At 37.5% G+C, this 23,703-nt stretch overlaps 1 protein-coding gene across 2 annotated transcripts in view; it reads left to right on the top strand.

The window, feature by feature from the left end:
- Wdpcp (WD repeat containing planar cell polarity effector) overlaps positions 1 to 23,703 on the top strand; it is a 292,940-nt gene that overhangs the window by 143,538 nt on the left and 125,699 nt on the right. For both annotated transcript variants that reach the window (XM_028778483.1, XM_028778475.1), the window contains exons 11-13: positions 3,141 to 3,329; positions 6,478 to 6,601; positions 21,595 to 21,658. In XM_028778483.1, coding sequence (XP_028634316.1) covers positions 3,141 to 3,329; positions 6,478 to 6,601; positions 21,595 to 21,658 — 377 coding nt within the window. The remainder of the gene's footprint in view (positions 1 to 3,140; positions 3,330 to 6,477; positions 6,602 to 21,594; positions 21,659 to 23,703) is intronic.

Genomic DNA, 23,703 nt, shown 5'->3' with positions numbered 1-23,703 from the left:
TTCTTCTGGAGTGAACTTCTATTCCACACAGCTTCTTCATTCTTCACTTTAGAAAGGTGATGGTTTTAAAATCAGGTTTATTGAAGTATAATCTACATAAATAAACTATGCACACTTAAAATGCTCATCAGTGAGTTTAATATATACATTCCCATGATTGCTTCCACAGGTAAGAGAGAAAAGATTTTTATCTCTCCAAAGCATTCTCTTAAAGTCCTTTGTACTCGACCCTACCTTAGTTACTTAATCACTGCTTTGATTTCTCTTGTTACAGATTAAGATTTGCTTTTTATAGAATTCTATAGAAGTGCAACCATGGAGCGAATTCCCTTGTTCCCAGGTGTTTTCTCACTCCTCATTAGCCTGTGAGAATCTTCTATATTAATTATAAGTCAGTTTCCATTCCCGTTACCTCATAGTCAGCCATTATGTACCTGTATACCACAGTGTTTTTTTCTTTCACATGCTGGTGGACATTTGGTTTATTTCAAGGTTTAAGCTAAAGCACTAAAAATGCTCTGTACTTTTATGGCCAAGACTTTATTTAGACATATATTTTCATTTCTGTTGGGAAATCCTAGAAATGGACATGTCAGGGCATGGAAGTGGTTGTAAAAATTAGTGTCCACGAGCAACGAGAGCGGCAGTTGTTCTCTGTCTTCACTAAGACTTGACATCAATGGTCTTTTTAATTTCAGCCTTTATAATGCATATATAGTTACTTTTATTTCCCTGGTGACTTTTGGATTTGAACATTTTATGTTTAGTGCCGTATATTTTCTTTTTGTTTATTTGGTCTTTTTGTTTATTTTTTAAAATTTAACAACCACTTCTATCGGACCTTGAGGATTTGTTTTATTTTTAAATGTATCTGTGTGTGTGTGGGGGGGTATAGATATGTGAATGTTGGTATTCAGAGTCCAGAAGAGGGCATTTGATCTCCTGGAGCTGGCACTCATAGGTAGTTGTAACTTGTGTGTCATAGGTACTGAAAACAGAACTTGGTTCCTCTGCAAGAGCAGTATCCGCTCTAACACTGAGCCATCGCTCCAGTCCCTCAGTGCTTCCTCTCAAGTGATGATCTCACTTGGTGACATTTTTTCAATATTTGGAGGTTTCTCTCTGCTTTTTATATCTAATTCCCTTGATGTTAGAGAATCTAATCTAGTCATATGATTTAAAACATTTGAAATGTACTATAGGATGTTTTATTACTCTGAGATGCTTTAGCTTGGTTCCTTTTCCATGTGTAGTCAAAAAGAATATATGATCCACTGTTTTTGGGTGAAATGCTTTACAAATGTTGGGTTATGGATGAAGCTTATTTGGGTTGGGCATAGTTGTGCATATCTGTAACCTCAGTACAGAAGAGGTAGAAGCCAGAGAGGATCAGAGATTCAAGATCATCCTCTGCTACATGAAGAGCCTAAGGCTAGCCTGGACTCTATATGACCTATCATAGGAAAGAGAAAGACAGACAGACAGAAAGACAAAAGAAACAAAGGAAAGAAAATATATCTAGATGTTAAGTTTTCACTGGTAGTGTTTTTCGAATATTTTTCCAGATTTTCTGTTTATACAGCCTCTTGATTCATGAAAGATCACTGAAATCTCAGCTGTAATTGTCTATTTAGGTCTTCCCACCCTGTTTAGTTCTGTCCATTCTTGTTGCATTATTCAGAACTCTATTATTAGATGTATTTAAAGACTTTTTTATTTCTACATGAATTTTGAATCCTCTATTATAAGAGTTTAAAATTTTAGGTTATTTTTATTTTTATCTTAAGCCCTTTAAAAATGTCTTCCTGTTTTCTAGTTTGCATAATTTCAGATGCAAAGCCTATTATCATTCATTTCTTGTTTCTCTGTATGTCCTGTGTCTCCTCCACCACCATTAAAAATAATTTCTTTATTTTTGAACTATTTGACTGTGATCATACACAGCTTTGTTCAGAACAGCTTACTTATTTCTCTTGCTACTAGAAGACTGCTACTCTGATCACCTTGAGTAGAGATACTCCAGCTATTTTCTGCACATTGACATCTCCTGTCAGGAGCTGCCTGATTTATGACTAGGACTTGCAGTGCTTGACACAGGCTCATGAGGGCTTTGCGTAGTTACATCTGCTGATTCTACCACTCAAAATGGATAGTAAAGTTTTAATGCTTAATAGACTTAGGGTGATTCCCCAGATTCTCTATCAAGTTGAGTCTTGTTAGATATAGCATGAGTAGGCTGTTGGGTTGGTTTTTTTTTTAATGTAACTTGGAGTTAGTATGAAGAATTTCAGCATCTTTCTCATGAACTAGTATATTTTAAAAACCATGAAACCTATAAATATCCCAGTTAAATTCTGATGACAGTAATAAAAAGAAATTACAGTAATATTTTGTAATATTTTATGGCTTATAAAATAACTTCACAGGTATTTTCTCATTTAGCTTTATGATTATTTGTACTGAGTTTTTATAGACTTACCAGAATCAAAAAAACACTGAAGAAAAAAATGAGCATTTAACCATTTTCCTTTTGTGTATATGTATATTTACATATTCATATATATGATCAGATGCATGTGGGGGCCAGATGTCAGTTCTGGAGTCTTTTTCAATTGCCTCTTACCTTTTTGGTCTCTCTCTAAGCTTGAGCATCTCCCTTTCAACTAGATGAGCTGGCTAGTGAGCCCTCATCCTCCTCCTGGGCTCATTTCCTCTCCACTGGGGTCCTAGGCATACACTGCTGTGCCTAACTTTTTATGTGGCTTCCAGGGGCTTGAACTTGGGTCCTAATGCTTGCTCACCAAGCTTGTCACCAGCAGGACCATCTTCCCAGTCCCATTAATAAAATGGAAAAAAAACCAGAAAGGTGCTTAAAAGCCACAGTGTTTGCCATTTAATGTGTAAAAATTGTTTGTTTCAAATGTCATCAGCCTTTTATAAATAAAACTAAATAACTGACTGAGCTTTTGTTTTTTAATGTTCCTGATCTGTCAAGATTGGAAGTGGATTTATTTTTTATTGAATGGATAAACCAATGTGCCCCTGATGTCCCAGTATTTTTTTTCCCTTTGTGTAATTTGTGTAAACAATTTTCACTTGGTTTTGTTACTTGACTTTGTATTTCGCTTACTTTGTGACAGGTATCCTCACACGAGGACAGCTGGGCCTGGTAGATCTCATCTTCCAGTACATTCACGGCGATGAGGTGTATGAGGCAGTCAGTGTCCTGAGCAGCATGAACTGGGACACCCTAGGCCAGCAGTGCTTCATCAGCATGAGTGCCATCGTGAACCATCTTCTTAGACAGAGGCTCACTCCAGAGAGAGAAGGTCAGACCTGAATATATTGTGTCAGTGCTTTTGAGTGTACATGAAATACATTTGGAGTCAGTTTTAGGAGTTTTGGGCTTCTGTCATTGGAGACTAAGGAACAAAAATATGAATGCTGTATTAAAACTGAAATGATACCAAAGACTTATTCCCAAATGGTACTACTTCCTTGTGTGGTATTTGTCAACACAGAGGACATGTTTTCTGCCTGGGCTTGTGTTGAAACTCATAGTGTCATTGTTCCATAATTCAGTCAAGCTCATGTGTGAAATATGCTCAGATTTCAAGCTTTGCTCAGAAATTTCATTTATTCTCTGTCTCAGACAAAGGGCACCAAACAAAGATCTTATTCCTCTCTCACATTAAACAGCAGTTATGTCTCTCACACGTGAGTCCTCTGTTCAGACAGCAGTTCCTTACAGTCTCCTTTGTGTACGTCAGAACCGTCTGTAGCCCAGGCTTCCCCTCCTTGTTGCCATGCTTTTGGGTTGTTCTTTCAGTGTGCTCCTCCCTCTGCCTGCTTGGATTGCTTCACCTTTCCTTAGTAATTTTGCCCATAGAAATCCAAGATGTTTATTGTTGAGGTGGTGGCACTAAGAAAAAAAATAACACATAAAATATGAACAAATTTCTGTATCTCCCAGTTCTCTACTTGTATTCATGAGTTATTCTTTTATATGATGTGAAATATACCAAAACAGCTGGGACTTATAAATTTATTTCATATCTTTTTTTGCTAATAATGTTAGGAAATTATGACTAGCAGTTATTCCTAAATAACGCAGGGTAAGAAAATTAGGACAGGTCTATTACTGGAGAACATTTCCTATCTTAGTATTTTCACTGGGTTTTAATAGGCTTTCTTCATTTTTATTGCATTTCAAAATAAATAATAAGTTTTTGGATAAAATTTTGTAGTTGACCAATAAGCTCCTGAATCTCTAGGAAGTTTATATTATGGACCTTGGCCTAACTCCCAGAATTCCCTTCTAATATGTGTTTAAGAATTAAGTGAGCTTTTTGGAAGTAGTCCAGACTCATCTATGAAAATGTCAGTGTTTGTACATAAAGAAAGTGCCTACCACAGTCCATGGCCCACTGTGGCACTTTTCAGAATAGAAAGTATAACTCTAAGATTTTAGGTGATAGAAAAAAATTACTATAATTTCACCTATAAAATTATCTCATGTTTTTATTTCTTAATATTGATAAACTTCTCAAGATTGAGTATATACTTAAAAGTAACAACAGAAACTAAAGACCAGAGCCTCCAAAGACAGGCTGTAGTGATATGTGGTCTATGGAACAAGTCCCAAGTGTACAGTTAAAGAAGAAATATGGAAAGATAAAGCATTGAGTTTCACTCAGGACACTGAGAAGTTGTTAGCTCCTTAGTGAATTTATGATATTAAATTGATACCTTGTAAGAGAGATTATAAAGAAATACACAAATGGGCATTATCAGAACCCCTATAAAGGATTGTTCTTTCCAAAGAATCATATTGGGAGATAGGGAAATAAAAAGTGTTTATGATGTTGGGCTATTAAAACAAAATCTATACATATCCTGGGTTATCCAAATGTGTCTATTCTAAGCAGATATATGCATTTCCCTCAAGTAACTACAAAACACATTTTTAAAGCACTCAGAATTCCCTGTTGAGATTTATTTTATCTGAATCTAACAAATTTGACATGGTAATTCGTTGTTCTTTTATTAGTGAAACCTAGTGTGTTGTTATTTCTAGCCGTGTTGGGTCTGTCTTTGAGATCTTCATTTCTGCCTTCAACATCAAGCTGGGCAGCCTAATGAATCCGGAGCTGTGCTGGGAGGTCTGAGGGCTCCATGTAGGCTTGAACATTTCAGATGTACAAAACATGCTGTCAGGAAAACAAGCAATGGCGGGAGAATCAGGCTTGTTTTCACAATAACAGTGCTATATTCAATTTTAATCTAAATTGACTGCTGCTTTGAAAGAAAATACCTCCAAAATGCATCCTATTTTGCTGTCTAGATTTGAAATTGAAAAGTAAAAAAGAAATTACTAAAGCTTAGTCAAGCCTGCAGCAATTATTCTGACAAGGTGTTTAATACTTGCAAATCTAAATAGGCCTACAACTAAAGGAGTTTCAGTAAATAATGAATTGTTTATTCAGCCCAGTGTTGGAAGCATAAATATTAGAGGAATCTAGCTGTGAACTGCAGTACATCATACACACTCATGCTTTCACCATATGGTAAATCGCTGCCAGGTATTTCTGGGCGGAAGCACAACCCCACTGGCTTATCTTGGTAAAACTATGAAGTAGACAGAACACACCTTGTCTCCTAATCTCTTATGTCCTGGCCTCCCCCCTTTATCTAAGCCTCTCTCCAATCTCCTCCTATGCCAGGGTGTTTGCTTTCATGAAAGGACAAAGAACAGAACCTTGTTTATGACCAGATTTAGGCCAAGATAGAAGTTCCCATTGTTCTCCTAAAGCAGCATCACAGATGTCTTATTCCAATGTGCACATTTTTATTTGTATTATTTAATTCTAAAGATTACGTGTGTGTGTGTGTGTGTGTGTGTGTGTGTGTAGACCATAGTGAATGTGTGGGGATCAGAGAGCCACCTGGGAGTCATTTCTGTCTTCTACCATATGAGTCCTGGGAATGGAACTCAGGCCATCAGGCTTGGCAGCAAGTGTCTTCACCTGCTGGCCTTTACTGATATTTTAAGAAAACGTTTCTTCTATGCTGATTTGATTTCCCTATTCTGACAGTTAGTTTTCCCTTTCTGCTAAAGAGAACATTTAATGCTGAGCACACTGCAAATTGATTTTATTGGAAAGACTAGTTCACACTGTGCTACTTTGCTGAGTCATGGCTTTAATTACCCATTTGTGGTGAGAGGTTGGTTCATTATGGAGTTCTTTGGTTTTGACAGCTTTTTGTTGCTTAGAGTCATTGTCAGCTTTGTCTTAAGTGAAAGTTTATACACAGGTTTTGTTTTTGTACCAGCTGTCATATTTTAATTTCATCTTTCCTGCAACAAGCTTACATTTCATCCAAGTTTGCAGAACCTGACTGACTGCAAACATGAGGATTCTGTTGTAATTGAAGGAGTTTCTCTTGTTTTAGTGCCGCTATGTTTGAATTCCACAGCACAGCTCGAGGCCAGCCTTGGAACCTTCTATGCGCCAACAAGACCACTTCTGGATACAACTGTTTTGGAATATAGAGACCCGGTCAGCAAGTATGCCAGGAGGCTCTTCCACCACTTGCTCAGGTGAATGGTACCTCTGAATTTCATGCTGTCAGAGTACATATTTAAAGAGTCATCTTTCACGAGACTCCTCCATAATATGGCTGTTTTCTGAAAATATTTGTCTTTAAAAGAAAAGCAAAATTTTTTAGTCTTTGTTTAATCTGTTGTTTTCTTTTAAAGGAAATATTGGATATTATCTAGGGCCATTTTATCATCAGCAATACACTCTACCTTTTTTTCTTAAAGATTTATTTATTTATTTATTTATTTACTTATTTATTTATTTAATGTATATGAGTACACTGTAGTTGTCTTCAGGCATACCAGATGAGGGCATCAGATTCTATTACAGATGGTTGTGAGCCACCATGTGGTTGCTGGGAATTGAACTCCAGACCGCTGGAAGAGCAGTCGGTGCTTTTAACCACCGAGCCATCTCTTCAGCCCCCCACTCTACCCTTTAATATGATAGTAAAAACTATCTCTGTAAAAAAGTGAATATGAAAATGTTAGCTAAATTTTATTCTTAGCTCTTAACAAATAATTTTGTGTAAACTGAACGTAGAACTAACTGTATACGTGTGCTGTGAGGCTGTGAGGCTGTGAGGCAGGTGCTGACTGACTTTCCTTCCATATTACTACAGAGGACTTCTCCATTGTCCTTGCACATGATGTGGTGGGTGCTAACTTCACTGTAACTCATTTTATACTTTATGTACATATAAATGTTTTTTCAACCATAGGGATTATTTGACAGATTTGATTAAAAAATGGCTCTGAGAAAAATATTGTAGAAGTTGGAGAGAACATCTATTCACAGAGGAGGATGGAATGAAGATGAAAATCTAGATAGAAAGACTAGGAACACACAAATTCTGTGATAACTAGTATTAAAATCAGGTAAATGGTTAGTCTGAAAGTATGTTGTGGAATGAAAAGAAATGTGATAGTGTGCAGGTGACCTGGCTCCCCAAATACACCAGTTTTGTTTCTTAAGATGAGTGGTATATACTAGGGTCTAATAAAAACTATTTCCCTTATATATATTCTGTATATATAATGTTTTATAATAGAATTTTGAATTCTGTTTACAAAAAGGAAGGATTTCATGAAGGAATTGATTTTAGTTTTAATTTTACTAAAAATGTACTTGCTGTAGTACTGTGTAATACTTTCAAAGACTTTAATATATATTCTTTTATTTTTTTATCAGAACAACTTTGTAAAGTTGAAGTAATAAACTTAGGCTGAGGTGATCAGCAGTTTGCTTAGGTGAATAACAAGTGATCTTGGGCTGGTTTCTACAGCTCTTTACTCTTTCCTAAAGACCACTTACTAAAACTGGTTATATAGTTTTCAGATACTACCTTCCAAAATAACTGTGAATTGTTATTAATATAAGAATAGGCTGATGATAGATATTCAACTGTCCCAATAGAGAAGGGAGTGGTGTGCTAAGATTGGTCAAGACTTGAAGAGATATACTGTTATACAGACATTTGTGCTCCATAATTACTTTTATCTCTATATAAGGTGGTACTTTGAACTCTACACAGCAGTGAGGCCTTTAGAAAAACCAGGAAATGTTAGTATATTGCAGGAGTTATTATCTGTAATTGAATCTTGCCTTTTTATCTGGATGGTGTTAGCATATTTCAGGAGAATCTTTCCTCATCTCAAATGTAGCAGTCTTCCATGCACAAGCATATCCTAAAAATATTGGGGTTAAAGTCACATGTGCTTGAACATAGGGCTTTGCTCTTTGTTTTAATTCCTAGTTTTTCTTGTTTCTAGGGAAAATTGATGAGTTAATCACTTACCTAAAGAGCTCAAAAAGCTCAACATGAATAGGAACTTTGAAAGTGTTCTGTGTTGTAGCCTCAATATGGTTTTGGCCTCTGACTTTAATGCAATTATTTATATTTTCACAACCTCTGGCCTAGGAAGCTATCTTGTATGAATGTGAATTTTTCCCCAGTGTTGTTTTAAATTGGGTGTTCTGTGATGGGTGACTGTTGCTGTCATCAGTGTTACATTCAGACTTTTCTGTTTGGTCTGTGAGATGTTTCCCTTGGGGAATGCTGACTGATGTTTGGTCATGTGACATGTCCCTTGGGGAAAGCTGACAGATGCTTGGTCATGTGACATGTCCCTTGGGGAATGCTGACTGATGTTTCTGTTTCAGATGCTTTCAGTTACAATGAGTTTACTAGTTTCTCTTTCAGTAGTAGCTGCACAGGGCATTGTGAAAGAAATGTATGTTAGTAGAAACCGAATGAAATAGCCTAAATTGGAAATATCCTTTTGTTTAATATGCTACTGAGAAATTTTATCTAGGGGAGATGAAACTGGTCAGATGTCTTAAGAAAGAAAGAAATGAAGAAAGAAAGGAGGAAGGAAGGAAAGAAGGAAGGAAGGAAAGAAAGAAAGAAAGAAAGAAAGAAAGAAAGAAAGAAAGAAAGAGAGAGAGAAAGGCAGAGAGGTAGTAGGATTGCATTGGGTCTCCTGCTTTAGCTATTCATTATTTTCATACTCTCTGAAAATTCATTATAGAATTAAGGCCATGTTCAGGGATTTTTAAATTGAGGAAGAAGAAAGGAGCCTTCTGGCAATTAGAGTTAGGGGAAGTCACTCGGGTGGGATTCGGGTGGTGAGGGGAGTGCTGTGCTCTCCTTGCAGATCCAGTGCACAGGGTCTGAGGTCACAGGCTGACTTTGTGCTAACAAGAGAGTGTCTATGTTAAAACAAATGTTTGTATACAATTCTGGTTTTGTTCTTGTTGGAGAGCAGTTCTCCAGCCATCTTTCTGTGTCTCTTGGCCTTTCTCCAAGTTTAAACATAGCTAAACTGTAAGGCTAATTTCTCATATCTTTCTTGAGAACTCTTTGTATGTATTCACAATTGCTGAGTTTTAAGAAGAAATGTCCGTTTAGTATAAATCATTCAATAAGGTGTTTTAATAAAATTAAAGACATAATAGTCTGATTTATAAAAACTGTTAAGCACAGGACACCTACAAACAGCAAGTGCAGCTTTGCCTGAAATATGCTTAGAAAGTAGTTATTCACCTTTCACCTCTGTGAGATTGAACAGTCTCCAGAGCACTTAGCAGAGAGCCATTACCAAACAAGAGCTTTTCATCATAAACAAATAGAAACTGGGATAGGAGCAAGTGAATGCTGATGAAATGAAAGCAAACATTTCACTCAAGCGAGTCCCATGTGAAGCTAGTTCATTAATATGAGAGTAGAATGATTTGTAGAGTTAATGATTTCTGTAATTAATTTTCTCTTCAAATATAAGGCTACTGTGTTCTGATATGGTGACATTATTAATACATGGTAACATAAAGGCAGGTGCTTTTGAAATGCTTATAAAATAGTAAGCTAAGTTTTAAGCAGGAGAAATTTATTGCCTAGAAATAGAAATATAATATTTGTTACATATTTGTAGAGGATTGTAAGAATATGTTTGTTTTCTTCACAATTCCACATGAAAAATTAAAATGAATTGATGTAAATAGGAGGAGATACATGGCTAGACATATGATAGCACTTACAACATGATGCTAGAGCTGGATGGCCGTGTCTATTCTGTCAGCCTTGCTGTTACGTTTGTAATGGAATGTGGGGCGTATTTCTGGTGGTGGAGTCAGCACTTGTGCTAGTAGTTAAGGAAGAAGAAAGACCCAACCAAACATGCATTTTGAATCAAAATAAATTTTACTTCCTTTTGTTTCCTTTTTGGTATTTTTCAAAGCAGCAACAACAATGAACAAAAAACAGCACATGGGGCAGGACAGACAGCACAGTGGTGAAAACCACACAGGTCTCAGCACCCACATCAGGTGGCCCATGGCCACCCTTAACCCGTGGGATCTGATGCCTTCTTCTGACATCCATGGGCACAGGCATGCACACAGACAGAAACATATGCTCAAAAATAAGATAATTCTTTTTATAAAACCTTAGCACATGCTACTGAAGTGAAGTCTGAGAGTCTCGCCTGTGCTGCTCATCTGCACATTGTATATTTGAAAACCATAGTGGTTAAATGAAAGCAGACACACACCTAAACAAACAAACAAACAAACAAACAAACAAACAGTTAAGGGCTGCAGACATGGCGTGCTGCTTAAGAGTACTTGGGTGTTTTTGCAGAGGCCCAGGTTCCATTCCCAGCACCTACTGATAACTCCAGTTCCAGAGGATTCAGTGTCCTCTTCTGACCTGTGCAGGAATCCAGCATGTGTGTGGTGTATAGACATGCATGCAGGCAGAACACTTACACAGAAAATGAATAAAATTAAAATTAAAAAAATTTTAGGCTACTCAGCTATTAATAGGAAAACAGTTGGGGAGGTGAGACTTTGTTTTATTTTGTGGCTCCTCTGGTCTCTGAGACTCTACAGTCTTTTTGTGTTCAGGCTCATTTGAATCTGTAATATTGAACATAAGTTCTCTAAGACAAGCTTTTCCAATGTAGTGAGGTCTAGGTTTCCCAAGTCCAAGTGGACAGTTATGGAGCTGTCAGTAGTCAGTTAGGAAGAGTGTACACCAGCACTCAGTGTGCCTTCAGACTCAGTCAGGGCAGTGCAGTCTGCTAGCTCTAACATTCAGAACCATAGTCATCCTGCACGTTAAGTATAAACTTGTCATGATGGAACTTACTGATGGCAGTGTCAGGCAACTGAGGATCTTAGGTCACTGAGGGTGCTCCTCAGAGTTGAGCCATTGCTGAGCAGACACTGTCTGCCTCAGGCCATTTCCTCTTAGCAGACCTGTAGTCAGAACTTCTTAAAGACATAAAGATGGTGATCTGTGTTTACTCTTTCCTTTAGGAAGAAATAATTGTTACCCAAAGGATGGCAATCCTAAGAGGGGAGAAGATTATGATTTTAGGCCCTAGTGTACTCTTCATAGTTGTGTTTTTTAAACTTTTGACATTTATTTTAATTCTCTTCTGTATATTTATAGAGAACAGTGAAAATTGGATAAGTTAATTAACATATCTGTCATCTAATCAATTTATTATTTTTTATAGAGAGGATGTCTACATTTTAGCAAATTAGAAAGATGTACTACATTGTTGTCAACTGTGCTTGCCATGTAGTATAACAGATCATGAAAATTCATAATCAACATCTTCCCTTCCCCTGTGACCTCCCCTGAGACTCAGCTCTTGACTCTGAGTAAAGTGTCCATGCCAGGGAGAACTCAGTAGGTCCACACATTCCCCCAGAAAAATCATTCCCCACAGTACCCATGAGGTACTGAATTCAAATGTGTGCTAGTTGGCTATTTGTTAATGCTTTCAACAGCCCAGTTTAAATAGGTATTTCCCCATGTCAAGTCACTGCATGTTCTTGACTACAGATGCCAAGGCTGATTATATAAAGCAGGAGTCAGCTAACTATAACTTGCCTCCTGGTTTTGTAAATATAATTCCATTGGAATGCAGCCAAGCCCACTTGTTTCTATAACATCTATGCCTACTTTCAAGCTATAGTTGTGACAGGGTTGTGTACCCCTCAACGTGTATTTACTATCTGACCCTTTACAGAGAAAGTTTGTAAAACTCTGTTACAAATGAACAAACAGAAGCAGAGACCTACAGTTGTTGGGAGCATGTCTTCTGAGTGCCTCATGAAGCTGAGAGAAATGTTCTTTCTAATATGCAGTTAATCACTTCAGAACTAAAAGTCATTGGAATTGATCCTAAGTCTAAGAAGTTGAGAGAACATATAGTAATGGGAAGATAATTAGTTTTTAAAGATTTATTTTATTTAATATATATGAGCCTTTCCCTGCATGTATATCTGTGTAGCACGTGTGTACCTCATGCCTATGGAGGTCAGAAAAGGGAATCAGATTCCCTGAAACTGAAGTTGCAGATAGTTGTGAGCCACCTTGTGGGTGCTGGGAATTGAACCTATGTCCTTGGAAAAGCAAAAGGTATTTCTAGTCACTGAGCCATCTTTCCAGACCCTAGGAGGTGATTTGGACACACAGCAGAGATGAGCCCAGCCTAGGTGTGCTATCACAGCAGGGAGTTGAGCCCACATAGGTCATGCTGAGCTTCTGCAGCAGGAGGGGAGGAAAGTGACAGGCAGAGAATAAAAAGCCTCCAATACTGTAAGAAAGTTCCCAAAAGCTCTTGGTGTACCTGGCTAGAAGTTAAATTTTGAATAGTGGCAACCCTCAAAGTTACAACAGAGCCAGTGTTTATAAATTAAACTAAATTTTAAGGAAATCATGGACCCAAAATTTAAATACAAGAAATAATACAGAGAGATTCTTGTGCCTCTTGCCCTATTCACCCCAGTGGTCTTATCTTCCAAAAATATATCCCCATCTGACACATGCCATCCTAATGTTAATGCAGTCAAGACACAAGTAGGATGTCTGCACCTACTGTTTTACTTTTAAAATTTGCATTTGGATGTGTATGTATGTGTGTGCAAGTCAGAGTCAGTTCTCCCCTTGTTCCTGTGGGTCCTGGGGATTGAACCTGTCAAGCTTGGTGGCTGGTGCCTTTATCTACTGGTCCTTCCTGTGCCCTTTTATAACCACATGTACTTACTGACAGAGTGTTACACAAATGGAATTATATAGTACATAACCCTTGGAGATTTTTTTTCACTCACTGTTAGTCCTATGAAGATTCTTCCAGGCTCTGTTCTTTTCATCTAGAATGTCTTCAGACTTTTGCTAACAGATGCTATTGCAGTTCTTAAATCTTTAACCAGTTTTTCTCAGAAAGTGCCCTTTTTTCCTTTCCAGTATTTATTTAAAACATATATCACCACAAACCAGTGCATGAAATTTATGTTTTCATTTAGCAAAAAGGTCTTTGATAAGTAACACTGGTAATCATCAAATGACAAATGCTACGTCTAGCAGGAAAGTCAGCCTTCAGTTTACACCCATGGTAGTTCTAGATCCCACAAAACAGAACATATACTTATAGCATCTGTGAGTGAGCTAGCTGATAGGCTAAATGTTTAGAAACTTATTGTATATTTTTATGTTTAATCACTTAAAGCAATTCTAGTTTTAAGTGTATTTTGATTTTATTCTTCCCCTTCTCCAAGTCCTTCCAATCCGTCCTCTAACTACCTATTCAACTTTAAGTTCTTTCTCAACAAACAAACAAAAGTGCAATATGATGACAAACTCCCCCAAAGAAAACAAAACAAAGCCCACCAAACTGTAACCAAATAAAAACACAACCAAAAACTGTGGAGGCAATTATATGCTGGTCAACTATTCATGAGCATAAGGCCTGGAGTGGTTGATACACCCAGTGTTACTCCATGGGAGAAAAGGGATTTTCCCTCTCCAAGCAGATATAAATGACAGTTCCATTCTTAACCCTTAACCTGGTGGCTAGGCAATATTATTCATATTCGTTCATTCATTTTTTTAAAAGCAGGGGCAAAGTATAGAGAAATTATAGCAAAAGTATCATGGTTAGAAGAAGAATGAGTAGCCACAAGGTAGAAACTTGTGAGCAAGACGTAAGGAGGGCTAGGATGCTAGCTAGCACAGACTCTGAAATGTGTAACAGGTGCTTGTGCTATTGAGGGAGCATGGAGGAGGCCAGATGATGTGCTGATAGGTACCACAGCTACATAGGTCCCTTCTGCCAGAGGTAAAGGAAGTGACTCCTCTTAGTAGAGGGAACCCAGCTTCACAAGTTACTGAGGAGTGTTAGCCTTTATCTAGCCACCTGAAATCCTCCTGGAGTTCAGGTTGAGCTCATTGATGGATCTTTGGACAAGGACATTCAGGAATAGGGTGTTTCCTCACCCATCTCTCAGATCTTCTTGCTTGGGGCTATTACTTGTAATATTGCTATGAGCATTCTATCTGGTTCATGATTTTAGTGTGTATGTGTAGATCCTGTATAAACTCATTGATCCATTCTTGCTTATTTTATGAATTCACTGTTCACTCTACTAGAATATTTATCTCTTTTGTTTTTTATATTTTTATTCTTACATTTTATAAAAAGGAAATAATCAAATCTCTACTAATTTCCTTGTCTCCAGCCCCTTCCTTATCCCCACTCCTGCTGTAGAATCTTTGTTTTTCTTCTTCTTTTTTATATCTTTCATACATTACAAATATTTTTAAAACCTACTTGATATTTATTTCAATTCAGTGCATATTTTGTGTGTTACTGTGTTTGTCGTCTCTTATTTGCCATATACATCATCCTAGGATTATAGAAATTCTTTATAATCAGTAACCTATTTATTTCAGTCATCTCTATGACTTTATGCCTCACATTTTATTCTTCCAGTACTCTGAAAATAACTTAGCATAGTAAATAACATAGCCAGTTATCTAATAACATGTTCATAAGATTCAATGATATCTGAGCTCACTTTTATTCCACACTTAAAATTATGAGACAGCTTTTGACAGCAGTCACAAAGTTGAATTCATCTGGTAGATCTGCAAACTCATGTGCATGCATTCCCACAGATTTGAGATATCACAGACAAACAAAACAATAGTAAATCTGAAGTCATTTACTGTTTTTGAGGCTGTTTTTGTGTATGAGTGTGTATGAGTGTGTGTGTTTGTGTGTGTGTGTGTGTGTATTTGTGCACGCATTCTTCCCTTGAATGCCCACCCTGGCTTCCCTCAGTTGTGGACTATTAAGTACAAGTTGAAATAAACCCTTTCCTCCCCTTAGTGGTTTTTGAGTAGTGTTTTATCACAGAGATAGAAAGGTGAAATAATACAGATGGGGACTTATCGTGCTGCCCGGGCTAGTTTTAGAACCAGGCTCAGTGATCTGAACTATAGGGCTGTCCTCTGGACCTGGCTTCATCTCTAAGTTTAGATGTGATACAAAGAACTCTTCAGAATGTTACTATACCATGAGTTTAAAGTTTTCATATGAACTCTAGTGTTGTTTTAAACAAGTCTCTGAAAGATTTTGATTAGAATATTGTGAATTTGTGTGTTGATTTTGTGAAAAACTGGTATGTTTGTAATGTGTCACTCTTCTGTTAAGAAAAACAAGTTCCCTTCATTTATTCAACTTCTACTGTGTAGGGTTTTTTGTTTTGTTTTGGTTTTGCTTTTTTTGTTGTTTGTTTGTTTTGCAGATATATGTCTTGTTTAGTTTCCTTCTAAACACTATATTTATTTTTTTATTTCTTGCCAATACTGCTGTTTTTTCTTCTAATTAAACTTAATATTGGTGATTCTTGGTATGTAAGTAACTATTGATATATTGTGTTAGTTTTATAGTGTAGGACTCTCTTGGAAATTTAAAATTTCTAATAATTTTGCAGTTGATTTTGTCTTCTGAGGTGGACATTGAATTGTCTACAGATAATCATCCTGCTCCCTGCATCATGCTTTCAAACTGTGATTCTTGTGTAGTGAATAATTATGTTAAGGATCCTTCGTTGTATTTGTTACTTCAGTGAGAAAATGCTACTCTTCCGTAGTTCAGTGTGATGCCACTGTTGTTGTACATGCTGCTGTGTTTTTATGCATTTCTGTCTCCCTGGAATGCCAATCATAATTCCCCTCTCACTGAATGTTTTCTAAGTCTTTAAATCTATAAATTTTAATCTTCCAGTGTCCCCGTTCTGTAAGGATAGTTCAGCTTTATCGACAGGTTTTCTAATAATACGCCTCCGTTACATTCTTGGAAGGTACCGCTGTGATGGTTAATCTTCATTGTTGAGTTGACTGGATTTAGAGTCACCTAGGAAACGTGCCTCTGGGCATGCTGTGATGGCCTTCTCCAGAGAGGTTTAACTGAGGAGGAAAGACCTGTCCTGAATCTGGGCAGCACCATTGCATGCTGGCTGCTTCCAGAACTGTGGATGCAGGGTGGCCATCACCTCACCTGCATTCCCAACCACAATGGTCTGGATCCCTTTAAAACTTAGCTCGAATAAACCCTCTGTCCTCCCTCAGGCATTGCCAGATACTTTGCCACAGCACTAAGAAAAGTAACTAAAAAAAGGTATTTTATTGGAAATGGAACATTTAAGTTAAAAAATCAGAGAAAGGTAATAAACAGTTTATTTATGAATTGCCATGAGAACCAAAGTTTTGATCTTAAAAATTAAATCACTTTTGTTAAAAGCTGTGGTCCAGTGACTCAAAAACTAGGCTTCTTCTAGGTATATCTTCCAATTTGGTATCCTAATTACATGAAAACTGCTAAGATTATGGTTAGTTTGCAATTTTAGTGTTGTTTTTCATTTTTAAAACTTTAAAATTAAAAAATATAAGTGAAAATAATTACTATCAGCATCTGAAGGTGAATATATCTAGTTATTAGATGGGTTTTGAAATGGACAAAGTAATCAACTCCTTTGTGAATGTAATTTGTGTTCATAAAACAGAAATCAGAAATCAAACAATTCAGAACCACAAACATGGAAGTAATCTAGTCCCCTACAAGGAAATATTCAGAAATAAAACAGAGAGAGAAGAAGGATGTTAACTCTAGAAACTACCTTGTTAATGTAAGAATGCAATATGTAATTTTAATGGGAAATTATTGGAAAGAGAATAGAAAAAGTCAGCACTTGAGAACAGGGAGCAGATGCCCAGGAGTGATGTAATCAGAAGCTGCCTTTGCCGCTGTGATCCAGGGCTTGGGAGGCTGAAACAGGCGTTGCCGTGACTTCAGTGCTAGCTACCGCAAGTCCCTGTCTTCTAGAAAGTAATATAATTAGTTAAAAGCTGAATATTTTTTATATTGTCTTCTGGCAGATCTTGTAGAAAACAATGTAGTCAAGTGGGTATTTGGGAAAAAAAACATGTATTAGAGGTTATTCCTATAAAATATTTTCAAGTAAAATTAAGTGTTCCTTGACTTTCTTCTTTGTTTGGTAAATACTATTCATGGTCAGTGGTGGTACACACCTTTAATCTCAGCACTAGTCAAACAGAAGCAAGTGCATCTCTGTAAGTTTGATGCTGGCCTGGGCCAACTGGGCTATATCATGGGTATTCAAGGTTATGCATGAGGTATTCAGTAGCTGTGTTGACCGAAGTGTTATTTAGTTCACGGTATATAAATTTTTCTGACTTATTCTCATCTAATTTTGCCCATCTATTAACTTTATGCACTTTGTTTTATTTTCTGTAACCCTTGTATAATTACCCTTGAAAAGCTCTCATAGTCTATGGCTACATGGCTAGGTGATTAAAGTTTCTTTAATTTTAACCCAGATTATTCTTTTCCTTCCCTCCATTTTGTCCTGTCATGAAAACAGTTTACTAAGACCTACAGGATAGATCTATATTTAATTGATTTACTATGTTACTATGGCATCTGGATGATTGATGCTTATCATTTGAATGTAGTTCAGATGTTTTTAGTAAGAGCCATGTCTGAGCTGACTGCACTGATTAGTCAGCCTAGCTGGTTCTCAGTAGAACGAGGCTTTCATGGTAACTTAAATGATCACCTTAGTGAAAGACCTACTGCTGGGATGGAAGAAAAGCTGCGGGAGAACTATTGAAAAAGGATGGGAGATAGCACACTGAGGTTGGAGCAAAGAAAGCGAGAGACAACAAGTGCTGCAGAGTTGCTATCAGCGTTTTAAAATAAACATCTGCTTTAGCCTGAAGCACTTTGCTGAGTACAGGCCATCTGTGTGTGTGTGCAGAGATAAATACTGGCTATTGAGAAGCAGCTGAGGAGAAGAGATGAGGACCCAGGAAGCTTGCCTTGTGAGGAAATAAAGGATGGCTTTTCTAGGTGTCTGAGGGAATCTGCTGTAAAAGGTGTTTGGAATAAGGTATGGTGGCAATTTAAGTAATTTTTATGTTGGAAAAATTGGAAGAGTTCTGAGAATTAAAAAAAAAATCAACAGAGTTTGTGGAAGTGATAAAAAGTAATTTTCTTGATTTGCTTTTGTTGAACATGAAAACACTGACTGGTGTTCCCTAACAGTCTAGACTGACCGTGCTTCACATTCTGTGAGTAAACAGTGAGTAACGTCACACTAGGATCGTCTTCCATTATTTGTCTTGTAGTCTCACTCAGAACTGAGGTTTATTTTCATTTGCTTTGTTTGGGGAAAGATTTGATTTTTAAGTATTTTAACGAATATTGTTTTCCTCCAATGCACAAAACCTTCCAGTCTTCCTCTGAAAGAAATGCTTTTAAATGTGTAATTTTTTCCAATCAGAGAATTTTCTATCAAAGGATATATTGTTTATTTCCAGCTTGAGCCTCTTAAAAGGCAGAGCCTGTGGGTTTGGTGGAGAGTCTCAGTGGTGCAGGCCAGCCCTCCGCCATGCTGTTTTTCACAGTGACACCAGCTGTGTTGCTTTGCACATTGAGAGATCCGCTTTCCCACAATTACTTTCCATTTTAGCTGTAGTAATAGTTATGAACTTGTAGCTCACTGAGGCTTTTGTTTGCATTTTCCTTGTGGCTAAATGATATTGATGGAGCTTGTTTTTTTCACGTGTTTGTTTTCTGTCTGTATAGTCTGAATTGAAATGTCTCTTGTATGTTTTTACCTATCTTCTAATTGGATTGTTTAAACATTACTTTTTAAATATTTGTGAAGTTTCCTTGGAAATGCAAGTGAGACAAAAAAACTACTTCATTTGCAAGAGAAATTTGGAAGGCCATTTATTGACGTTGTGGGTGTTTAAATGTAGATGTAGGAGCCAAATTGATTTGTTTTGGTTTTTCTAAGATTCAGACACATGGAAGTAGTGCTGAGATGTTGAACATAAGGGAGGGAGGGAGGAAGGGGAGTGAAGAAGAGAAGTGTCCAGGCCAAGGAGGAAGAGACAGTTAAAGGAGTAAGAGGAATAAAAGAGGAGGAAGGCCTGGAGCTCTCCAGGTGTGAGCTTGACACAGCCTGGAGTCCTGAGAAGGAGGTGCCTTCATTGAAGAGCTGCCGAGGTCAGCTTGGACCATCTGAGGGATTCTCTTACTGATTAATGCAAAAGGGCCCAGGCTCCTCTACATAGCATCATTCCTCAGGCAGGTGCTTCTCAGCCATATTTTTTAAAAAACCCTAACTAAACAGAGGCCAGTCAGCAGAATTCCCACCTTTCTATTTCTCCTTTGAGTTTCTCTCTCAACTGTTGTCTGTGATGGTTAGTGACCTGGTGGAGCATAAGCCAAATAAACTCTTTCCTCTTTACATTGCTTTGGGTCAGAATGTTTCAACAAAGCAACAGAATCAAACTAGAACAAGAGAATAAGAGATGCATGGGCTTAGAGAGGAAAATGCAGTACCTCAGGTCTGAGGATACGCCAGAAGCACAGCTGTTTTGTTGGGTTCTGTAACACAGCTCCAGAGCTAGTGAGTGGTAGGTCTCAACGTTCATGTGAAAGTTTAGACTGTTTTAGATGATTTGTAACTTGCTGACTGAAGAATATGACCTCATTTAAATTACATTTAAGCCATTAGTGATAGAGTTTAAAGAACCTTGGAACTGTGGTAGTGTAGGCCCACAGTCTAGAAAGAAATAACTTGACTATTAGTAGAGCAATGGAGCTCAGAGTGGTGAATTTTGAGTCATTGACATGATTATTGAGACTAGACTAAGGATAGAACTAAAAGACCATAGAATATCAACTTCTCAGGGAGATAGAGAAAAAAGTCAGGCTACAGAAATGGTCAGCAGAGTGAAGGAGAGAGATGAAGTAAGGCTAATGATTTCAGTGGGCACTGTTTATATAGTTAGATTGTCTCACAGTCAGACTGAGTCTGATCACTTGAAATGGATTGCTGCTCCTGCTGGAATGTTATAGGGAATCAGCCCTGTAGCATAGTGGGCAGTGCAGTGCAGTGCAGGGCAGGAGGGCAAGGGCATAGACAAATACTTGCTGCTTGATGGTTTATGATCCACCCCCTGCCAAGCAATGCCTTCTGTTTTCCTTGTATGCTTCATGAGACAGTATACCTCCTGTTATGATAAATTCCCTTTCCACAAAACAAACTAAGTTACCCCAGGACCTATAGCCTACAGTTACCTTGTAGATGAATTGTATACTACCAGTCTTTGTACTTATTTTTTAAAATTAAAATGTCATGATGGTTTCTCCCACTGCATTTTGTAATATAAAATTTAGAGTAGGGGCCAGTTTACAAGCTGATTTGAGGATCAGGAAAACTGATGAGTTCTGTCAATACAATCTGCATTCAGACAAAAGAAGACAAGTTTTGGTGTCCAAAACCTGTTTGAAGTGTGTTTACAATGAAGTTTTCTCCTGAACTCTTAAACTTTTGTAATTTTGTAACAAACTTAATCTAAAGTTTGTTCTCTTATGTCTTAGCCTACAATAAACCTTTAGTAAAGAATATTTCAGCCAGGTGTTGGGGGTGTACACCCGTAATCCCAGCTCTTGGGACGCAGAGGCAGACAGATCTCTGAGTTCCATGCTAGTCTGGTCTACAGAGTTCCAGGACAGTCAAGGATACACAGAGAAAAACAAAGAGAAAGAGAGAAATTGAAAAGAAATATGGTCTTGGAAAAAAAGTGCAAAGTAATGTCTTTTAAAAATTAGAAATAATTCGTATGCTTTTAAGTTAGCTGAGTGTATTTAAAACTTACAAATGTGAGATTTTATAATAATGTGAGATTTGATTTCTTAACTTTCATCTAATAAGCAGAGGTACAGTTATATAATGTATCAGTTATTCTTGTCCTGCTATATTCTTTATACCCTATACATTTCTCTTTAAAAACCCGCAATAAAGTGAAAATTAGGAAGATTCCTAAGTTTATATCCCCCCAGATTTGCCAATTCCTCCTTTGAGTCCCACTCACTTGGAAGTCATACTCGCGGTCCCCAAGGCCTCTGTGCTTAGCTCCTCCACAGTGTAAGATTGGGTCATGTGCTGGAGGATCTTAGCGGGCCAGACCCTTTCTTTTGGAAAGTATTTTCCCCATCAGAAGAATGCAAACAATACTATATAAATATACAAAACCAACCACTTTCCTTTTTTACATAGCTTCATTCACAACTAATACTCTTCTCCTTCATCACAGGTATAAGAGATTTGAAAAAGCCTTTCTTCTTGCTGTTGACATTGGAGCTCGTGACCTGTTCATGGTAAGTCATTCCCAGGGATGATTTTTGTGCCTTCAGTTCTAAGGCTGAGTAAGTTGTCAGCTTTTGTGACCATTAAAAAGGATTAGTGTCATTTGCAGCCTTAGACACATGGAGGGAGGGCATTATTCCACCCTGGCTTCAGCATTGCCTTCAGGAAGCTGGTCAGTAGCTATCTAGTATCTTTTAACTTGTTGATATTTTCCTTGCCAGGGCCAAAGGATCTTTATGTTTTCAAAGCATTTATGATTCTTGAACTTTTCTTCCCATGAACCTCGATGTGCAGGATTGCTCACTGTCATGTTCCTGGCTATTTGTTTTTGAGACTGTAATTTAATTACAGTGCATCTCTCTTCCCCTTCCTCCCTTCTGCTCCCCCCCCCACTCTGGGCTCCTATCTTATGAGAACTTTCATCCCAGTGAGATCTGATCAACAAAGCAGCAATTCCATTGTTATCAAGGAAACAGTAAGACAAAGGTTTTTACTGGTTGTGTGCACTGTGAAGATACTGTCATGAAGTGTTGCTCTTCCTGTGTATAAAGTTCATCACATTTGGTCATCTGTGTTTTCATTAATTTTGATATTACAATTCCAAATCACAGATCACAAATTTTAACTCTGGAGGCCCACCCAAGTGCTGGGATTAAAGGCATAAGTCCATATTTCTTATTTTATGCCTATAATCCATCCCCCTTTTTTTTGGTTTGCCATGTAAGAAGTATGATTAGAATTGTAATGTTTTTTTGCTAGGCAAAACTATTTTCTGAGAATATTATATTCTGTAATTTACTGCTTTATTAATTAGTAAATATAATTATCAAAACACCTTCTAAAGTATTTTCATATTTGTTTCAGCATTTTAATCTGTTTAACCCAGTACCAATTTAGAGAAAGTCTTTGTGTTTGTTCAAATCTCCTTAATCCACAGAGATTTTCTACTTGATGGGTTAAAATAAGAGAAGAGGATGACTAGACTTTCCGATTTGGAAAAGTACAGACATTATTCAGAGTGCCGAACCTTCGCTCCTCCTCTAAGACACCGCCTTTAGCCAAGGTCTATTTTAAGAGATCTCAAAATAAAGAGTGTTGAGGCCTCAGAGCTCCGTTTACGTTTATGAAAGTGCTATGTACATTTGAGACTTGATGTTGAAGTTATCTAAAAGAACTTATCATGTTTTCTTATAGATTGGTTCTTACTGTTTAAATTTCATCTGGCCGGAGGTTCATAGACTATATTCTAAGAAATATTACCTCTTTTGAAAAATGAAAGTTTATAAAGTAAGCAGGATTATCTCTACTTGCAAAGGATTTATTATCTCTAAGCCATCTCTTCCTTAAAGATTAAAAATAATACCAAAGAGACACCACACAAAAAAGAAGAAAAAGAAGTATCTCTGGGGAGGGGCATACCTCAGTTGCTAAAGTGTTTGCCAAGCATGCACAAGGTCCTGAATTTGATGTCCACTGTCCCGGCCTGAGCTGCTGCTCCTGTCCTTGTGTCAGGGTCTAGCAAGAAAGAGAGTGGGGATGGAGGGATAAGAGACGCAAAGAATGGAAACAAGACAGAGAGTCGGTTCAAGTCCAGTTTATTGAAAGGAAATCATGGGTATATATACACTTTACTATGTGCCTTGCAGCCATGGACAAGCAGGGGAACACAGTTGAAGACACTTTACCACGTGCACCTTGCAGCTTGGGGCACTAAACAGCAAAACAAGATATGTGAGAAAAACAAGATGTTTATTAGAGTGTGCTCAGCTGTTGCAGGCTGTTGAAAACAAGTCTTTTGTCAGGGTATATGGTCTGAGATGGCTGCAAAGATGATAGCCACTTTCTGCTAGGACTTGGCTCCCAACAGTCCACCACTCATAAACTAGGTATGGTGGCATAGACATGTCATGCTAGCACCTGTGGGCTGGAGGCAGGAGGACCAGAGGTCAAACTCATCCTTGGTTTGCATAGCAATTTGGAGGCCAATCTGGGCTATGTGAGACTATCTAAAGAAAGAAAGAAAGAAAGAAAGAAAGAAAGAAAGAAAGAAAGAAAG

Source organism: Grammomys surdaster, unplaced genomic scaffold, assembly GCF_004785775.1.
Source record: "Grammomys surdaster isolate TR1022 unplaced genomic scaffold, NIH_TR_1.0 67, whole genome shotgun sequence".
NCBI lineage: Eukaryota > Metazoa > Chordata > Mammalia > Rodentia > Muridae > Grammomys > Grammomys surdaster.
This window is presented reverse-complemented; position numbering and strand designations above follow the sequence as displayed.